The sequence below is a fragment of the Miscanthus floridulus genome, chromosome 14 (genome assembly GCF_019320115.1).
Source record: "Miscanthus floridulus cultivar M001 chromosome 14, ASM1932011v1, whole genome shotgun sequence".
In the NCBI taxonomy this organism is placed as follows: domain Eukaryota; kingdom Viridiplantae; phylum Streptophyta; class Magnoliopsida; order Poales; family Poaceae; genus Miscanthus; species Miscanthus floridulus.
Genome location: NC_089593.1, coordinates 91,079,179 through 91,101,452, shown reverse-complemented (window position 1 = coordinate 91,101,452; position 22,274 = coordinate 91,079,179). Strand labels below are relative to the sequence as shown.

General features: G+C 44.9%; 1 protein-coding gene across 1 annotated transcript; it reads right to left on the bottom strand.

The window, feature by feature from the left end:
• Positions 1-2,888: 2,888 nt before the first annotated feature.
• Positions 2,889-3,275, bottom strand: LOC136503978 (uncharacterized). Its single transcript, XM_066498881.1, has one exon. The coding sequence runs from the start codon at positions 3,273-3,275 to the stop codon at positions 2,889-2,891; it is 387 nt and encodes a 128-aa protein (XP_066354978.1).
• Positions 3,276-22,274: the final 18,999 nt, after the last annotated feature.

The following is a 22,274-nucleotide window of genomic DNA, read 5'->3' as shown; positions in this document are numbered from 1 at the left end:
ATGCCATTTGCATGCTCGACCTGCACATTCGTGCGGGGGTGCGCAACGATGGCCCAATTAACGTAGATGTGGTATTCATCATAGAATCAAAGGAACTTCTTTTTGGTGAACTGTGTGCCGTTGTCCGTGATGATGGAGTTTGGCACTCCAAAACGATGGACGCTGTCAAGGAAGAATAGCACGGCTTGCTCGGACTTGATCGCGGAGATCGATCGAGCCTCTACCCACTTTGTAAACTTGTCTACAGTGACAAGCAAGTGCGTATAGCCCTCAGGCGCCCTCTTAAGAGGTCCGACCAGATCGAGCTCCCAGACCACAAACGGCCATGTGATGGGGATCGTTTGGAGTGCTTGAGTCGGCAGGTGGGTCTATCGAGCATAGTATTGACACCCTTCGCAGGCGCGCATAATATGTTCAGCGTCGGCTACCATAGTCAGCAAGTAGAAGCCTTGTCAAAATGTGTTTCCGACCAGGGTTCTAGGTGCAGCATGGTGACCGTAGACCCCACCATGGATGTCGCTCAGCAACTACTTCCCTTGTTCGATGGGGATGTAGTGCTGTAGGATCCCGATGTGGCTTCGCTTGTAGAGCTCACCCTTGATAAGGACAAAAGACTTGGCATGACGTGTGTGCCATCAAGCCTTCGTCTTGTCTATTGGCAGCGCCTCGCGGAGGTGGTATTCGAGGTAAGGCGCCCTGTAGTCAGCCAGAGGGTGACTTCGGGGTCGAATGGAGCTGATGGCTGGTTAGCCCCCGATCCCAGGGCAGGCGGCCCATCACTAACTTGTTCTAGCTCATCATAGCAGACTGAGGGCTTGTACTGATCGCTGGCGAAGATGCCTATCAGCACTAGCCCTCGGTTAGACGTCGTCTTCACCAGCGCATCGGCTGCCTCATTGAGACGCCTTGGGATGTGATTGAGCTTGAGACCGTCGAACTTGTCCTCTTACTGGCAGACTTCTCAGCAATATGCAACCATCTTGGTGTTGTGGCAGCTTGATTCCTTCATGACTTGGTTGATGACCAGCTAGGAGTCACCCCGGACATCGAGCTGTTGGATACCCAGTTCGACGGCGATGCGTAGGCCGTTGATGAGTGCCTCATACTCAGCCACATTATTGGAGGAGGGGAAATGGATGCGAACCATGTACCTCATGTGTACCCGAGGGGCGAAATGAAGACCAGCCCTTCGCCGACGCCTTTCTTCATCAGCGATCCATCGATGTACATCGTCCAGTACTCTTGGTCGATGACTGCTGGCAGCATTTTGACCTTGGTCCACTCAACAATGAAATTAGCCAACACTTGGGGCTCATTGGCCGTCCGAGGGGCATATGAAATGGCTTGACCCATCAGCTAGAGTGCCCACTTCACGATTCTTCCCATGGCATCCTGATTTTGGACGACCTCACCAAGAGGGAAGGACGTCACGACCGTCACCAGATGTGACTCAAAGTAGTGACACAACTTCCTCTTAGGAACAAGGATGGCGTATAGGAGCTTTTGGATTTGGGGGTAGCAGGTCTTGGAATCAGACAAGACCTCAGTAATGAAGTACATGGGATGATGCACTTTGAGGGCTTGTCCTTCTTCTCGCTCTATCACCAGGGCAGTCCTGACTAGTTGTGTGGTGGCCGCAATGTAGAGTAGAAGCGATTCTCCATCGGACAGAGGGACCAGGAATGGGGCCTTTGTCAGAAGCTGCTTGACTACGTCGAGTGCCTCCTAGGCCTCGGGCGTCCACTCGAAAGGACGGTCTTCTTTAGAAGCCGATAGAAGGGGAGACCTCGTTCACCGAGGCATGAGATAAAGCAGCTGAGCATGGTGAGGCACCCTGTAACTCGTTGTACCCCATTAATGTTCTGAATCGGGCCCATTCCCGTGATGGCTGAGATCTTCTTCGGGTTGGCTTCGATGCCACACTCGGAGATGACAAAGCCCAGCAGCATACCCCTTGGGATCTCAAAAATGCACTTCTCGAGATTGAACTTAATGCCATTTGCTCGACGTTTCATGAAGGTCTGCTCTAGGTCGGCTATGACCTAGTCATCCCATTTCAACTTGACCACGATGTCATCCATGTAGGCCTCAATGGTTCACCCAATGAGGTCCCCGAAACACTTGAGCATACAACGTTGGTACATAGCCCCCACGTTTTTTAGACCGAACGACATTGTGACATAACAGAATGATCCAAATGGGGTGATAAAAGATGTCACAAGTTGGTCGGACTCTTTCATTGTGATCTGATGGTACCTGGAGTACGAATCAAGGAAGCAAAGGGTTTCGCACCCTGAGGTCGAGTCGACTACTTGGTCTATGCATGGCAAAGGAAACAGATCCTTTTGACGTGCTTTGTTGAGACCCATGTAGTCAACACACATTCTCCATTTCCCACTTTTCTTTCATACAAGAATGGGATTGGTTAACCACTCGGGGTGGTATACTTTCTTGATGAACCCGGCCACCAAAAGCATTGCAATCTCCTCGCTGATGGCCCTACGCTTCCCCTCATCAAAGCGACATAGGCGTTGCTTCACTGGTTTGGAGCCTGGCCTAATCTTCAAGGCATGCTCAATGGCTTCTCTCGGAATGCCTGGCATGTCTGAGGGTTTCCACACAAAGATGTCTCTGTTGGCATAGAGGAAGTCGATGAGTGTGCTTTCCTATTTAGAGGAAAGTGTGGTGCCAATGCACACCACTTTGCCCTTGGAGCCACTGAGGTCTATGATGACCTCCTTGGCGCCCTCTACAGACTCAAAAGACCCAGCCGACCGCTTGGGGTCAGGTGCTTCTTTGGTGACCTCCTTCCTGATGGTCGTATGCTCCTTGGAGGCGATGATTGCCGTGGTGTGTTCACAGCACTCGACCTCGCACTCGTAGGCTCGCTAGAAGGAGGTGCCGATGGTGATGAGCCTACACAGTCCTGGTATCTTTAGCTTCAGATAGGTGTAGTTGGGGACGTCCATGAACTTTGCATAGCATGGACGTCCCAAGATGGCATGGTAGGTTCCGTGGAACCTGACCACCTCGAAGGTAATGGTCTCTATCCTGTAATTGGTCGGATCTTCAAAGGTGACAGATAGATCGATCTGCCCAAGTGGCATGACCTGCTTTCTAGGCACGATGCCATGGAAAGGCGCTCTGGCCGGTTGGATGCGCAATCGGTCGATGCCCATGGCGTCGAGCATCTCGACGTACATGATGTTGAGGTCATGACCTCCATCCATCAGTACCTTGGTGAGCCACTTCATGTTGATGATCGGGTTGACCATGAGCAAATATCATCCTGGCTACAGGATGCTTTTCGAGTGGTCGGTCTGATCAAAGGTTATAGTGGACTCCAACCATCGGAGGAAGGAAGGCACGACTGGCTCGGCCATATAGACCTCACAGCACGCAAGCTTCTAGTGACGCTTGGAGTCATAGGATGCCGACCCTCTAAAAATCATGAGGCAGCCATCCAGCATCGGAAAGCCATCATCCTTCCCCTCGGCGTCGTCTGCGGCCAACTTGGCGTCCCTCCTATGCTCCCCCTTGTTGGAACCTCTAAACAATAACCGCTTCATGAGGCCACAGTCCTTATATAGATGCTTGACGGGGAAGGCATGGTTCGGGCATGGCCCCTCGAGCAGCTTCTCGAAGTGGTTCAGGGTCCCTCTATGGGCTTCTGACCCCCTTTGCGGTTGGCAGTGGCCATGAGCGAGCCCTCGCATCGCTGCTTATTCATCTTCTTGTTGGGACAGTTGGAGGCGCCTTCATCGGCATCCTCATCCTGCTTCGCCTTGCCCTTGAGGCAGTCGAAGATCACTCCGACCACCTCCTCGCCCGAGGCGTGGCTAGTGGCGATGTCGAGGAGCTCCTTGGTGGATCACGGGCCCTTATGTCCTAGCTTATGGACCAGGGACTCATAGATGGTCCCAGATAGGAAAGCTCCTATGACATCAGGGTCGGCGACATTGGGCAGCTCGTTGCACTATCGGGAGAAGCGCCAGATGTACCCACGAAGGGTTTTCCCGGCCTTCTGTTGGTAGTTTTTGAGATCCCATGGGTTCCCAGGATGCGCGTATGTGCCTAGGAAGTTTCCCACGAAGATCTCTTTTAGGTCCACCCAAGTTAGGATTCTGTTGGGCGGAAGGTGTCCCAACCACGTTTGCACCGAATCGGCCATGAACAATGGAAGGTTAAGGATAATGAAATCATCATTATCCGCTCCACCGGCTTGGTAAGCAAGCTGATAATCCTTGAGCCACAGTCTAGGGTTTGTTTCCCTAGAGTATTTTGGGATGTTGGTCAGCGGTCAGTACCGTGGTGGGAAGGTGACATTGAGGATGTGTTGGTCGAAGGCCTAAGGTCCTGGCATGTCGGGGCTCAGGCTTCGGTCCTCGCCCATTGTCATAGCATCTACCATAATGAAGGTGGTAGCCATGGCTAGCCCCCTTCCTCGTATCGCCATGGGCACGCCTATGGCCATCGAGGGTGTCACGTGTGTCACGGTGGCGGCTGAGACGCTCATGCACCGGGACCGCATTGTGTAGCCAGCCTTGTGGCGCTTGGTGGACTGATGCATCCTTGTCGGGTCACTCTAAGGGCGTGCACTGGCTAGCATCAACCTTGCATCATTGAGACACCGAGCTCTCGGCCTACTACGTCGCCGCACGCTCGAGTAGCGTGCGAATCTCATGATGGGCCCGACGATCCTCGGGCATCATAGGCCCCAGAAGCCCCTAGAGCAAGGCTACAGCAACAATGATGTTCTAGCTCTCCTGGGTGAAGTGTGGGTGGGCTTCATCATCCTCTATGATCCTCTAGTTCACATTGTGGGCTAGGGCACGCGCGCGCCCACTGTCTCCCTGGCGCCTGATCTCACGCTCGAGCTTCGCGTGTTCCTGCTCGAGCTGGAGTTGTGCTTCCTTGAGCTCTTGGTGCTGGGCCTTTGGCTGCTTTACCCACAGGCGAGGCAGGGCCCCTGCATTCCTCTCGGCCTCATCATTGAGGTCATTCGTTGGGGTAGCCTCTTCCTCGTGGATACTTCCGACGTGTCCCTCGGGGGTACTTGCCATGAAACATTCACGAGAGGGGTGATGGCTTCCCTGATGGAGTCAGAGCTGAAGGGTGACTTTGACTCTCTTGTGAGGTGGTCACTCCTGGGGACATGAGCCTCCGGTGCATGCATCTGTAGCTTCTCAAGCGCCTCGGCGATCGTATCAAGGCTAATGAAGTGGAGAGGTTGGACAGCGGCGGGAGCCAGCATGAACCCTCCCTCCATCGTGATGATGAATTCCAGGTTCCCGAAGCGCACATGCATGCCTGGGACCCAATTGACGTTGTGACTAGCCATCCGAGGCTTGATGTGGATGTCGAGACACGTAAAAGGCCCCTATTTGGTGCGCCAATTGTCAGTGTTTTGAGTTACCATCGACGAGTAAATTTTTAGTATTGCGCGTCTAGATCAGATGGTGTGCTTAGAGGACACGAGGTTTATACTAGTTTGGACAGAAAGTCCCAACGTCCAGTTTGTCGCTGCTGCTCATGTTACCAGTACCGAAAATTTGTAGTAGGGGTTACAAACAGGCGAGAGAGGGATAGGTCCTAAGTCTCTAGTGAAAGGAGTGAACATGTGCTGAGAGCTCGGTCGCTGCTTAGCCGTGTGCTTATGTCATGTTCTGATAGGTTCAGGTTTCGATGTGTTCGTCTTGAATCAGATCCCCTTCATGGGGCGCCCTGCTTTCCCTTTTATAAGCCAAGGGAAAGCACGGGTTATGGCAGAGGAAAAGAGAAGAACGAGAGAGAAAGTCCTTCAGGATCGCTAGGTCCTTCTTATCCTTCATACGGGTTCCGCTGGCACTATAGATGTCAACAGGGATAGCTCCACGTCATGGCCCTATCCACCACCGGCACCATGCGTAGGCATTGTCTGCTAGTCATGGTGTTCCATTCTGTCGTAGCGAACGTCGTGGTGATGCTGACGCGCCTGTCAGCGGTCATACGGGGATTAGACAGAACAACACTGGTATGCCCCGATGCTGTTCTTGATGTTAATCCTCAGGTATGGCCCGTCATGGCAACGGGTTACATTGGGGCGTGCCGGTCTCTTTCTGGGTGTTAGAGTTTTGACCTAGACCCATATGCTTGGACCTAGAGTGGTTGGCGGTGGCATGGGTCCCCGTCGGGCAAGACGGAGCCCACGGCCTCGGGGTTGGGCGAGGCGGAGCCCACGGCCTCAGGGTCGGGCGAGGTGGAGCCCGCCCCCAGAGGTCGGGCGAGTCGGAGCCTGCATGCCTGGGGTCGGTTGGAGCTGTAGTCACGCTCTTGACTGCTCGGATGAATCAATATTGATGATCATTAGCTCCTCCTCTTCGGATACCCTAGTATTGGTCCCCGACAAAAATCTAATATGTTATGACACAAAGACAAATTACAAATCACACGAGTAACAATTTATTTGTACTAGTTGATGGTATAAGAATATTGCCTGAAATCATCTTAAAATTCAAAAACAGGAGGAGTGCAAGATATTCCCTAAAACCAAAGGGCATACGGTCAGACTGTCGCCTATCGGGATGGGATTGATTGGGCATCGTCTCATCGATCGACACTTTATTTGTAGGCTTGCCGCAACCCGTGTGACCTTGGAAGAATAATTTGGTTGTGGTCTGTGAATCCATTAATCCAACCCACGCGTCTTTGGTTCTGAGATATTCGTTGCGGGTTCACTCTATGGCCCCGTTCGGCTCACAAAATTTTGGCTGAAACTGGCTGAAAACACTGTTCTGGCTAAATTGTTGTGAAAGAAAAACACTGTTCCGGCTGAAAAAGAAGCCGAACAAGCCGAATATGGGGTAAGCCAAACATGGCCTACCTTTGCATCGTGCTAGCTGCTGCTGCAACTCGGCTAGTACTTTGCATCGCCTGCTACTAACTCAGATGCAGACGTGCATCGCCTGCGGTGCTGCACTACTTTGGGGTGTTTGGTTCCAGATACCAAGGTGGTGTTTGGTTGCCCTTCCTAAATTTTAGTCACCGTCCCATCGAATATTTGGACACATGCATGAAGTATTAAATATAGACTAATTATGAAACTAATTAAATAGTTTGCGACTAATTTACGAGACGAATCTTTTAAGCCTAATTAGCCCATGATTTGGTAATGTGCTGCTATAGTAAACACGTGCTAATGACGGATTAATTAGGCTTAAAAAATTTGTCTCTTGGAGTACTGACGGATTATGTAATTTATTTTTTTCTTTCACTTGTTTAAGCTCATATTTTCTATGGTTACTTCTTTTGTGCTCCTAAGTGAAGGAAAATATCAAAAAAATATTTTTCCCCGAAATTTCCCAAAAAAGACAACGACAGCCCCAAAAAAATAGAAAAAAGAGAGGGACAAAAGAGGAACAATATCTAGAGGAGCACATAGAGAAGGCCAAAGTGAGATATGTTAGCATGTGCTGTCTGGTTCCTTGTTTGTGTTGCTGTTGCCATCCACCATACTTGTTTTCCACACACCTGTCACCTTGCTATCCACCATACTTGTTTTCCACACACCTGTCACCTTGCTATCCACCATACTTGTTTGTCACACACCTGGTACTTGGAACATTTTAGACCAGCAACGAGAACAAGTACTTTGGACTATAATTCAGCATTACTTTCTGCTACTGACTTGTGTGCCAAATATATATATTATTCTTTGTGTGCCTTCCAAGCTCTACAAACTCTTTAGATCAGTACAGAAAAAGGGCCTTGCAATCTCGGTACCACTGCCTCACAGGTATCACGAACCAGCCGTTGTTTGTACCGCCCACTACTTATGTTGGTAAGAACTTTGTAAGAGCTTGGTAAGATGCTTCCACTTGCTGTGAAAAGTGACACCACTGCAATCACGTAGTCATTTGGTAGGGATAACTTTCACCGTTTGTTCCTATTTTTATGTTTATAATGGCAGGAGGTGATTAGACTGGAGATAACAGCCCCAAAGATTTCAATGAGTGTGTCAGCCAAGAGCAACTGCAAGCCGCTGTAGATAATGCCCAAAAAAGAATGAATGAGGCCATCAGGAAGGCCGTCACTGACGCACTCATTGAACTCAACATTGACAACAGCATGGAGAGGTTGGACAAACGAATTTCCACGCTAACCGACAAGGTTACTGAGTTGGAAACCTTGGTGGCGGTCAACAACGATGCCTCTGGCAGCAACACCGATGGTCTCTTGCTAGAAGACACGATGCATGATGCCTCTGGAAACATGGATCGAGCAGCCTTCCGCCAAGCAAGATTACGACGACGTCATCGCCGCAACATGATAGGTATGGGTGGTGTCCACCACCATCAAGGTAATAATCACCGTGTGCCCGATGATCCTTATGCTAAGATTAAGTTTACAATACCATCTTTTTTGGGTCATTATGATGCTGAGGGATATCTTGATTGGGAGATGATGGTAGAACAAAAGTTTAGTGCCCACCTTATGCCTGAGCATCATAGAGTTCGACAAGCTACTAGTGAATTTAAGGACTTTGCCATTATTTGGTGGAATGGGCTAGCTGCATAGGATGCTTTACCTGGTATGTGGGAAGAACTTAAGATAGCTATGCGTGGTTGTTTTGTTCCTCCTTATCATAGAGACTTGCGTAAGAAATTGATGCGTTTAGAACATGGAGAGAAATCTGTACAGGATTACTATGGTGAGCTCCAAAAGGGATTGATGCATTGTAGTGTTGTGGAGGGGAACGAAGATTCTATTTGTTGTTTTTATTCGGGTTTGAGGCGTGGGATTCAGGACATTGTTGATTATAAAGAATTTAACACTGTCAACCAGCTATTTTAGTTTGGTCTACTTGTAGAAAAGGAATTGCAGGGACATGAACAGCAGAGCAAGAGCAAGGTCAACACCACATACACGCCACGGTTGGCACCATCTTCGGGGCTAACCAAGCCAACCACTTTTTGGGCACCTCCACCAGCGAGCGAGCGACCAGCAACCTCTGGAGTTACCGCTACACCTAAGGCACCTCCCACATGACCTTCAGATTCAGGTAAAAATTCATTGCAGGTGCCTGCCAAGAGTACCTCGTCCATTGCATCGACGGGACGCACTTCGGGCATTCAGTGCCACCACTGCCATGGCATTGGCCATGTGTAGAAGGACTGCCCAAGTTAGTGGGCCTACATTGCTACAACAGATGGTTACATCAGCACCTCTGACATTGAAGATGAAGAAGATAAAGATACAGATGAGGAGGACGGCGAAGTCCTTGGTGATGAGGCCACGATGTCCTATAGGAGCATCATTGTACAGCGGGTGCTTAGCTCACAAGTACAGCAACCCAAGAAGCTACAACGCTATAACTTGTTCCAGATTTTCCTCGTCATTAGCAACCGTTGAGCATGTGTCATTATTGATGGAGGTAGCTACAATAATTTAGTGAGTTCTGAATTGGTCAAGAAGCTTGGCTTGACCACACGCCCGCACCCACGTCCATACCATATTCAGTGGCTAAATAATTCTAGTAAAGCAAAGGTAACACAAACCTGCAGAGTATCATTTTCCATTGGTTCTTATGCTGATTCTGTTGATTGTGATGTGGTACCTATGCAAGCTTGTTTCACTCTTATTGGGTCATCCTTGGGAACATGATAATGATGCTACACACCATGGTAGAAGTAATAAATACACCTTTGTGCATTAAGGAAAGAAAATTACTTTGGTACCTTTGACCCCTGCTCAAATTGTATAAGCTGATAGAGAACGCGCTGCTAGTTTGAATGATGTTCAATCTAAAAATCAGTAAGTTACTAATTCTATTCTCCCACCTAAAAAGGATAAGTCTACATCTATTTCTAGGACCAAAGGGATTAAATTGAAGGGTGATGTTATGCTTGCAACAAAATGTGACTTTGTTGAAATTTTTGATGATGATATTTTGCTTGATGTTCCTTGTGATAAACATGAATTGGTTGATGATGCTTCAGTTTTACATGTTTTTGAACCAGTCACTTGTGCTAAAAATACACATGTTATTCATATTGCTACTAAAACTGATGAGCTCAAACCGTTGTCTTCTTTACATACTTTGGGTTACATTGAATTTGATGTTTTGTGTAACCTAGATTGTTTGGAGGAGAGCCTTTTTAAATATGCTGATTTGCCTTGGTTTTCTAAACACACATATCATGTTATTGACAAATATAACAACAAGGGACAATATATGATACATCGAGTATACATTAGTAGTAATATGAATTTTCCTTTTGTTGTACAAGATTATGATCATTTAGAGGGCAGCCATAATAATACAAACATTTTCTCATGTTCCTCAAAGAAACAAGTTCACTTCCAAGAAGGGGAGCATTGTTGGTTGCTACCTATGTCTGCTAGACCATCTATTCTTGCATTGTCTTTGGTTAGTTTTAATCTTTTGCAGGATAGTGTTGACATACATCGTGTGCATTCAGATCATGGAGTCTACATACTTGCTGAAATTTTTATGCAAGATGACATGCTAGAAACTTGGAAACATGGTCATGTTCTTTCTCATAATTATTTCAGTTCCCTTTGTCTTCGCAACCCCGTTTTCCTTTGCGTTGTGCAGTGAAAGCATCTAGGCCCCTAGTTGGGTTTCGGTGATTAATGATAATACGTGATTACTATGACTAACGTGAGTTTTGTAGAGGCAATTAAGTTAGGTCATGGTAATGGAGATCGATTGGGCAATCATGGTTGTCATGCTCCTACGATGGAAATCATTTCAGTTTTCAAAGGATGGACGACAAGGTTAAGGATGGACTAGTTCTAAGTGTCGATTGGAGTTGGAGAGACACTTAGAGTAGTTTAGGACTTTGTTTTTCCTTTGGCCATACTATTAAGGGGGCTATGGATGGGTAGCTTGACCTAGGTGAGTCTAGTGAGTTAGGTGTGGTGCACACTTGCTAAATATAGCACTAGGTAGCTCCTAAAAAGCCCTTAGATCCATTGGAGCAAACTTCATTTACATATGATTACGAGTTGGAAGTGAATGGAGGGTCAAATGCTGACCGGACACTGGCACAGAGTCCAGTCAGATCATTTGATCAAGGTGAAGTCATCTGGTGCGACCAGACGCTGGGAGGTGAAGTGACCGGACACGTCCGATCACCACTTAAACACTGGAGTTCGGGGTGAACTGACCGGAGCGTCTGGTCACCCCGCAGAGGCACATAACGGTTCATTTTTTTAGCTGGTGTTATAAATACTTCCTCCATTCGTGTGTGGGGGTACATTTGCTCATTCCAATAGCTGAGAAACACCTTTAAGAGTGCCAAGAAGTGCAAGGTCCTAGTGAGGTGATTGAGATTTGAGAATCCCAAAGAGAGCCCTTATTAGTGAAAGCAAGGGTAGCAAAGTGTGCATGCACCCTTCTCATTAGGCTTGTCGTGGTCAAGTGAGGGTTCGTGCTTGTTACTCTTGGTGATCGCCATCACCTAGATGGCTTAGTGGTGATTAGGAGCTTGGTGATCATCCGACGGAGCTTGTGGATGACCCAACTCAAGTTGTGAGCAGTTGCGGGTGATTCACCGTGACAGAGTGTCAAAGAATCAACCCATAGAGAGCACTTGATCCTTGCGCAGATCAAGGGGGAACTACACCCTTGCACGGGTGCTCCAACGAGGACTAGTGGGGAGTGGCGACTCTCCGATACCTTGGCAAAACATCGCCGTATTCCTCATTCTCTCTTTACTTTGAGCAATTCAATTCTTGTCATTTACATTCTTAGAATTGCCATGCTAGAGTAGGATTGGAACATAGGTTGCTAAACTTTTGTGCATTAGATCAATAGAAACACTTTCTAGGCATATGGGGTTAATTGGGCTAACTGTAGGGCTTAATTATTGCAAAGAAATTTAGAATTACCCCAATTCACCCCCCTCTTGGGCATCTTGATCCTTTCATGCAGGATCAGTTTTAAGCACAATCGACGTCGAGGCCGACTTTTCATCAAGAAGGGGAGGATGATCAGGACATGACACCCATGCATATGACCATGTTTGGCGCATGTATGGAGGGGTAGGAGGCCAGCAAGGGTGTTCAAGTCAAGACGGAGGTCCGAGGCTAATTCGGTTCGAGTCCCCGAGGTGGAGGCCCAAAGCAACTCAAGTTCGAGTCTGCCTCGGCCTACAGGACCAGTTTGCCTTAAACTAGTCACCCAGGACGCATCTGGACTCCGTTTTCGATGATCCACATATGGTTAGAAAGCTAATTTGATAAGGAAGCCAATCAAAGTGGTCTCATATCAAAAGCGCTTTAGAATCAACGAGAATCGTCAAAACAAATCAGCGTCCAGAATCTGCCAGGGTGCTGCAACACCGTATTTTGGTCCGTTGGACCGTGTATCGTGTTTGGGCCCATTAGGGGGCGCATCCAGGGTAGGCGACAACCCTAAGACCTTTATAATCATACGCTACCACCATCATTAGGGTTTGTGTTTTGCTTAGATTAATCTGTCAAGAACAGTTTCGCCGTTCATCGGTTTGTGAGACCCCAACTTCATGAGATTAATCATTCATCTGCAATTTAGTTGCTTTCTTTCTTGTTCTTGCTTGTGTTCTTCGTTGCGTAGGCAGGGATTAGCCTTCTTGGTGAGGTCAACTGGATCTGAGTCTCAGTTGATAACCAGAGGAGTTGTGGTGCTAAGATTGCAGGGTTCGATCTTTCGATCTGAAGTCGGATCGGTGTGTCATTCTCCGCTACAACGATAGTTACCTATACCTGATGGAAGATCGGGATCCCCGTTCCCATTAGGCCCCGTGGCCCCACACCAGTAGTTCGTGGGCAGTGCCAGCCCGCACCACCTCCACTGCCCAGGCGTGTTCACGTGCCTCCGCGACTCTAAGGTCCTGGCACGCTTCCTCTGCTACGTGGATGCGGGCGCGTCCACCGCTCACGCTGCCCTCTTCCTCGCCTCTCCACTCGCCCGTGCCTGCCGCCGCCTGGGACAGCGTGCCGTGCTTCCTCGGGTCCACCGCAAGGGGGATGTGCTACCCGCTGCGGAAGAAGCTCGCTGCCACTTGGGGCGAGGTTTTTGTGCCCCTGCTTGAGGCCGTGGAGGCGCTCGTGGTTGCGTTCAAGTTCCATGCGATGGTATTGCTGGACGTGGTCGCCGCCACTGAGTGGCAGCTTTTTGCTCGTTGCTCATTGCTTGTCTTCTAGGCATTAGTAGAGATATATTATAGTGCCCAGATGGATCGAGTTATGTTTTGGCTAGCTTCTTGTAGGGTCTCGACTCAGTATAAAGGAGACGGCGAGATGCGCTGACGAGTACGCTATACACGACAGTGTGACCGGCGAGGTGCGTGACGAGGCCCTGCTCGGCAGTGGTGCCCCGCTCATCCCCATGGTGGTGGGCCGCCGGCGGGAGAGACGAGCGCAGTTGGCGGTGAGACTGCGGGTGGACACCGCGGGAGGGGCGAGTGCGGCTGGCGGCGGCATGGGCAGAGTGTGCAGGGAGAGAACATAGAGGAAGAAGATGGATCTGATGGTTTGGGCCCACCATCAGCAGATAAGAGAGGGTGAAGAAAGGGTTACTTTGGGCGATACTAAAATACGGTGACCTACATGTGGGCCCAACATCGTCCTGTGCGTATAAAATGGCACGGTTCAAGTAGACCACGAATTATAATGACATGTTTCTAAATAGACGAATAGTAATGATATTTCTCAGAAACACAGAATTTGTAATGGCTTGAATCCAATTAACCCTATTTTGTAATATGGGATCAATATAGTTGTGGTGTTGCCATGTGTTGGTGATGCTTAGAGCACATCTTTTGCAAAACTTAAGTTTGAGAACACAAAAGGATCAGTATAATTGTTCTTTGTATTAACTCACCTACCATTTTACTGCTAGTTGGTAGTTACTTTGTAGTTCATATTGTGTAGGATTTATTTGATTTAATTAAATTAAAAGTGGGTCAAGCTCAATTAAAAGCCAACAGAGTTCTTTGTGGCAAGTCCACCTATGCAGAGTTGTCTTAACTCTGAAGTCATATTTTTTTAAAAGTTTGACCGAATTTATAAAAAAATACGCCGAGATTTATAAAACTAAATTAGTATCATTACATACACAATAAACTGTATTTGCACAATGTGCTTAATTGGTGTTAGAAATATTTGTACTCATTTCTATATATTTGGTCAAACATAAAGAAGATTGACTTAAGGAAATTAATTTATTCAGGATGGAGGTAGCATATTTCAGAATCTATCACAAATTCACAATAATGTTTGACTAAACAGATTACCGCCAAATATCCAAACCCAGATCGAAACGACGACAACCAGGCCTCTAACTACGCCGGCATGCAAATGTTCGAGTGCAAGTCGCTAGCATGATTTGATTTAAGGTAGTCAAACTTGAGGCCGCCTCCCGGCATTGACCAGTCCATGACGCGGTACAGGCAGGAAGCTGCAGCCACACGAGCAGGAGCCAGCCACCAATGGCCAGGGGCAGCGGAATGCAAGGTGAGGCCAAGCTGTAGAAGAAGAGCGCCGACAGGAACGCAGCGAGTCCGGCGGCCGCGTACCCGAGCCGGCGACGAAGCACTGCGTGCTGGTCGCGCCCAGACCCACGGAGCCGGCGCCGCAAGTAGAGGGCAGCGTAGAGCGGCAGCAAGGAGACGTAAAATAGCGTCAGCCGCGGATCGAACTTGCAGTGGAGCATGGCCACGCCGAACATGGCGTTGACGAACAGTACGTCCATCACCGCCAGCAGCAGGGCCGATCTCTCCATGGAAATAAATCGACCGTCAGCACGCTAAGCAGCCGCGGATACAGACAGCCTACACCACGACGGTCGCCGTACGTCGAACAGCTGTTGCCTCGCCGTGGGCTGGAAGTCAAGGTTGTTGGCGCCGGTTGAAGAAGGTCGGCGATTCATAAGTTGTGCCTGGACACATCGAAAAAGATTACAAGACAATAGATCCAGAGCTAGCAAAATACTTGCAATTTTGAAGAGAACAAGAGAAATACTTTTAAGGCTTCACAGTAAAAAATATCTCAAGAACAAATAACTCAGATGGTGACGAAATAGCAAAAGTTGCAGCTCAAAATACAAGTTTGCCTCAAGATGTTTTCTTCCAAGTACTAACTCATGCATCTATCAAGGCAAAACAAGAAGTCCCAAGAGAAGCCCATATAATACAAAGCGAAGTCTGAAGAGCACCAATCATGGCATACCTTCGTGCACATTATGAATCAGAAGACGAAGTTAACGAAGCAAGGAATTTGCGAACCACTTCTCAAATGCATATCAGCAGAAGAAGGAAAAGAATTGCTATCAGAAATACATGAGAGGATTTATGGCACACATCCAGGGACAAGAGCCATGGCAGGGAAAGCATTCCGACAAAGATTTTATTGGCCTTCAGCACAAAGTGACAACAAAGAAATAGTTAAATCTTGTCACAATTGTCAAATGTCTGCCAGCAAGATAAGAGCTACAACAACAAACTTACAAACAATAGAACCAACTTGGCCACTTGCAAGATGGGGAATTAACATAATAGGCAAATTGCCTCTAGCTCAAGGAAATTTCCAATATGCAATTGTGGCAGTAGAATATTTCACAAAGTGGATCGAAGCTAAGCCAGTAACAAATATGTCTTCATTCACAATAAAAAAAAATTCTATGGCAGAACATCATATGCCGTTTTGGAGTTCCAAGACACATTACAGTAGACAATAGAACTCAATTCGACAGTAAAGATTTTAGAAATTATTGTCAGAATATGGGAATCCAATTATGTTTTCCCTCAGCCAGACACCCACAATTAAATGGTGTAGTCAAAAGAGCAAATGGAATTATTTGCACTAGCATTTCAAAATGCCTAGTGGGGCTTCCCAAGGGAAAATAGGTTGATGAATTACCTAAAGTCATTTGGGCACACAATACAGCCATTTCAAGATCAACAAACTTCACACCATTCAAGCTATTATATGGAGAAGAAGCAATGACACCTGAAGAAATAAAGTTTGAAGGTCCAAGAACCAATGTACAAATTATGGAAGAAGAAGAGCAAACTACAAGCAAAGACCTGCTCGAAGAAGAAAGGATGAAAGCAATTCAAAATCTCTAGAAATACCGGAAAGAAATAAAGAATTGGTATAACAAGAAAGTAAAGCCAAGGCAGCTCATACCAGAAGACTTTGTCCCGAAAAGAAAAAGAAACGAAGATACAGTCGGAAAGTTTTAGCAAAAATAGGAAGGTTCTTATCTCATCACAAGAACAAATAAGTTGGGATCATTCCATTTGGCTGATATGAATGGGAAGGAGATTGACCACACCTGAAACATTGAAGCACTGCGAAGATACTACCCTTAGACTTTCATTTTCTCATTACAAGTTTCTACAAGTAGCATAGTTGTTTTGTACATTCTAAAAGTTTCAATTCAAATGTAAACGAGCAGCACTCTTTTTCCACTCAGGGGAAGCCTTTCACAGGGTGAGTGGTTTTTTAACGAGGTAGTCTCTATTGTAAATTTTCATCAAATATAAATGAGAAACTATTCCCCTAAAAAATCTCAAGTACAACAAAACAAAACAAAAGCCGAAGAGTATACCCAAAAATACTCAAATATGGCTAAAAACAAAACTAAAATATGTAGCATCATTTCTCGAACAAGCAAAAAATGATGCTAACCTATCTACAAATGTAACACTTCATTTACCCTTCAGAATGCGTTTTTTCAAATTCACTAAGATGAATTATGACTTCTAAGCGAAGTCTACGTGTTGCCTTCACAAAAAAGTAAGGGGATGGCGTTTTTTAAATTCACTAAGGTGAATTATGACTTCTAAGCAAAGTCTACGCGTTGCCTTCACAAAAAAGTGAGGTGACGATGTTTTTTCAAATTCACTAAGGTGAATTATGACTTCTAAGCGAAGTCTACAAGTTGCCTTCGCAAAAAAGTGAGGGGACAACGTTTTTCAAATTCACTATGGTGAATTATGACTTATAAGCGAAGTCTACGTGTTGCCTTTGCAAAAATAAAGCAGACAACGTTATTCAAATTCACTTAAGGTGAAATTACAACTTCCAATTGAAGACTACAAATTGCCTTCGTGGAACTTCAAACAACCGTGTAAAAAACAAAAATCTAAATTCATTACACAGAATCATTTATTACATATCACAAACCCCATACAACAAAAGCCACAATTAGTCACTTTCAAAAGCTACAGTAGTGACAGCTTCACTAATCAAGTCTTCAACAACTCGATCCAACATATGATCAACTTTAGATCGCAGGAAATCCTCAGAAACATAGCTCGGCGAAGCAATTGAACAGGATGACTGGAAAAATACAAGTGTCAAAATATTTCTCATCCCATCCAAATATCATAAGGAGGAAATTAAAAGCCAACAAACTACCTGAGAAAATTTGCTGAAGTCAACAATTCACGGCAAACAAGATCCCTTGTTTTCAACAAAATTTCTAGAGTCAAAATCTAAAAATAGCACATATCATTAGCAAAATGAATCACAATAACCAAAAACATAGCATCATAACTTAACGCTTACGTTAGCTTACGTTCAACAAACATATCAAATGTGGGGTTCACCTCATTGGTTGCATACTCCAACCATAGCAAAGGTTCAACAACAAAGTTGACCTTACACATTAACAATGGCATAACACCAACTTTATCCTGCTAAGTTCAATATTTACAACTGTCAAAGGTCTTTCAAAACCTCACCCCTCAACTAAAAATCTAAAATCTAAACACGAAGACAACTAAAATGGATGGTCACCAACATCATCATCTCTAGCATTCTCCTCTTCACATTTCTCCTGCTCTCTCTGCTCTTTTTCATCAGCAGCAATTTCCTTCTCAAGCTGCTGCAAAAAAGAAAACAAAATATTAGAGTACAAAACAAAGAGAAAGAAAAGCAAACAAAAAGAAGAAACTTCAATTTAACCTTTCCATGTTCTTCTTCGCTTTCATAAAATCGTTCTCTCCGCCACCCAAATTCCAATATTGATTAAAGTATTTCTTGCAAAGTATTTGAGTCAGAGAAGAAACTTGATTCAACGATTCCACAGAAGGAAACTTGTAATCCTTATCCAACATTTTCTCATACAAAGGATCTTTTGTCTCTTCATCAAATGGAAAAGTGTACGAGTTGCGTACACACAACTCAAACCAGCACTAGTCTGAATAACAATCGACAAATCCTCATATTGGCGGCACAACCAAGCAAAGAATGGATCAAATTCACCAAGCTCCCAGCAAGGATCTTATGGCTTCGCACCAAACTTGTCATATCAATTCTTGTAAAGTTCCCATAGATGATTACACTTGTCATGAAAATTTTGATCTTTTTCAACAGGTTTCTTCTCTAGATAACTTTTCTCCTTCACAATTTTATCAAAATCTTTCTTCAAATTGTCAAGATCTTTAGTCTTTGTCTCAAGCTTGGCCCCAACAGAGATACACCTTGACTCCATATTATAGAGAGCTTCAACTATTTCTACTCTTTCTTTCTCCTTGGCAACAAGCTGAGATTTCAAAGATTCAATTTCTTCCTTTAAACCTTTTTCACGAAGTGCCGCATTCTTAACTTCTTCAAGAGACTTACGCAAACTCCTTTGCAAAAGAGCACTCTACAAAAACACAGCGCCATAAAGTGACAAGTCACGAAGCCAAATTAACATACGAAGTCAAACAAAAACACATGTACCTTGTAAATCATGGTAACACTTGCATCTGTCAACTCAAGGGAAGATTTCCAAGCAAGTTGAGGTTCAGCGTCAGGAACAGCGAAGGCATCATCAATATACTTTGATAGCTTTAGCTCCGACTTCTTTGGCATAATACGAAGTCTGTCCAAGCCAATCCAAACAAATTTAAAAGTATCTAAGTTCACACCTTGAGCTTGGTAGTACTCCATGCACCTCTTATACGTCTCAAGATCAACCCCACCAGGAATTGTTTCCAGGGCTTCGACAGGAGTAGCAGGTTCCTGAGCAACATCCTTCATTTTTCCAATATCAACGGTTGTTCCCTTTTGAGATGAAGGATTAGGAAAAAATTTCTCTACAACAAAAAGAAGCAAAGTCAAAAATAAGAATAGAAACATAAAATTCAAAATTAAACAACACAAAATTACAAGTAAACTTACCCGTAGAAACACCCATCTCAAGTTGACATGCAACTTTCTCACCAGTATTCACATCATTGTGGACTCGGTAAGACGAGAAGCATGGGTATTTTCAACCTCTTCGTCAAAGACATCATCATTAGAATCATCAAAATCAAGGGTAACGGTAGTAGTACCCTTACCCTTGTGAACCTTAGGTTTCGAAGCATCAGTCTCCATAGGCCCACCTCCCAAATCAGTATCTTGTATCACAACTTGGGGAGAGGCAACATGGAGAGTAGCACCAACATCTCCTACAGTAACTCGAGGAGTTTCAGCAATAAATCTTTGAGAAGATGGCTCAGCAGTCTTTTGCAAAGCTAAAGTTTCAATCTCACCTTCTTCCATTTGCTCATCAATAGTAGCAGTTGCGTCAGCAGCACCGCCAGTATTAACAACAGGAGAAGAAGTAGGAACAGCCGGGGAAGAAGGCAAAATGTCTTCGCCAACATTTTTCAGAGGCGAAGACAAACTAGCCTCACCAACATCTTCACTAGAATGCAAATTGGCCCCCAAATTCTAGAAATAGTCACCAAGCGAAGTCAACATTGGCAGAGTCAAGCCACTAGAATTAAAAACTAAACTAATCATTATCACCTCATCATCACGAGCCTATTGACTAAGAACCTCTTGACTGTCAACATCAAAACCCAAATCAACTTCATCTCCTGCAACCTTTTCTGAATCAAAAGAAGCTGAAACCTTCTTTTTCTTGCTAGTCCTCTTAGCAAGTTGTCCAACATCTCTTTTTGTAGCATCCGGTTTTAAGAACAAAACCAGATACACACCATATGTGAGCCCAGGAAGTCAAATCTCACATATAGTTACAAATAAGGGTAATATCAAAAGACAATGCTTAAATACATAGCGTATTAGTATAAAGATTATAACCTCAGAGTATAGACAGCGGAAAGACAACTCCGATCTTCAGGCAAAGACTCCAAATCCAAAGGGACAACTGACTGGTTGATCACAAGCCTAATTTCTCCAAACTCTAGCAATCTGGTACCCATCCAGAATTTTCATCCAAAGATTTAAAAAGTAAAGCAAGCGTAAGTACATGTCGTACTCAACAAATATAACATGGGGTTCATGAGGCTCAAAAGGCTGACACTGGCTTATCTGCGATTAGCTTTCAATGAGTCATGATTTTAGCAATTGGGTGGCAACAAGTTTATCACAAGCCCATAAACACATGATTAGGTAAACATGAATAATGAATAGCATAAACAGTAATCATTAGTGAGCATCTTCATCATCCATATCATTAGTGTTCGTCATCTATTCTATAAATGTTCTAAGGCCACTCGTGACCGTGAGCACGGCTGATATACCAGTTTTACACTCTACAGAGGTTGTACACTTTTACTGTGAGTCATGATTTACCCTTTTGCCTGAGGTAGCTAATCTCTTGACCCACTTCCAAGGAAGGTCGGCAGGGTTCACTATGAAGCCTTTCAAAGGTTCGTCTAACAAGTTAGGGCCACTAGGTTTCTGTGCCTACGAATGTAGAGCTCCCCTTCCATCAGGCACAATGACGCACAACCTATACACTGACGGATAGAGGCCGCACTATCTCCAACCTAGAACACACCCCTCTTACGCCATAAAGGTAACCACTAACAAGCTAGAAAAGGTCCTTATACTGAGCTAAAGCCAAAGTCATATAGCCCTCACAGCTGTACTGTAAGTCTTGAATGATCACTTATAGATAAGTCCTTAGGGAGAGAAATCTAGAGCACCATAAAACAACCCAATGCTCTAGCCCCCTGGTTCCATATTGCTAAAAAACATCTTTTAGTGTTTATTGCATATTACATTAGTCAAGTTACAAGATCTTGGTTGTAGTTGAGCACTAGCATCATACTACCCAATGCAATACCCCATAGGTATCAAGGCACAAGGTACAAAGTACTAGGAAATCCTTAGTGGCAGTCAAGGTAGACACATGCAGTATGAATTAAATGATTAAAGGTGTATAGGACAACAAAAAAAAATCCTATGCTATACTTGCCTTAAAACACCGATCCTTCGGTAAGCTTTAATCTTCAACGCTCTTCTTCTTCTTCTTGATCACCACGTATATCTTACCGACTAGACGTAATTATAAAACACCACACAAGCATCCATGCAATTATACATGAAGCAAACAATAGATCTAAATCAGAACAATACACCAATCATAAAATCAAGATGAAAAGTTGGTAAAACAAATCTACGTCTTGCTACGAACACATAGACGTGAGAGACACGCTAATCGGAACTACGGTTAAAAAGATACATCTACCGATAGATTTACTTTATACGTGAAAAAGAAAACTATAGGCTTCATTCATTTTAAATATAGATAAGATATTTTATAAATACTATAAATTGAATTAAGTCAAATTTAGATTTGAATTATAAAACTAAAGTAAAACAGATCATGTTTTATTTATAAAACCTAGTTGCATAATTATTAATCAAGATATGATTTAAACCATGAAATTTTAGAAATAGTGACATAGTAACCACTGTTACTAACGCGTAGATCTCGTCGCTATGAATCTAACACAACTTGAATGTGTCAAAACGTAGTTAAAATGCACAAGATATGGAATAAACAAGATTTCCTTTAATAAAATAATAGATTAAATCTAACCTCGTATTTCAAAAGTTTAAAACATATCTAAAAGTGGTTTAAACATGTACATTATGAAATTACGAACCTAACGCAAGTTGAACGGGTCAAATCAGAGTTAAAACAGAGAAGTTATGGCCTAAAGAAAATAGTGGCAAAATTGTAAATAGCTGAAAACGTATTTTCAAACTAACCGAACCAAAATACACTTTCAAAAGAAGAAAACAGAACCTAGAAAGGCGCTAGGGACGGCGGGTTCTAATTGGAAGACACCGAGGGGCTCTTTAATAAAAATACCAGGGAAAGGATATCTTCTAATCTGGGCCATAGATCTGAAAAACGGACGGCTAAAATTGATTGGAAGCGGGAGGAAGAGAGAGCTGGCCAGCTACAGTGCCTGGCGCGGTGGAAGCCATGGCCGGCGGCGTGCGTGATTCAAGGCCTATGGTTCACGGTTTTCAATGGGAACAAC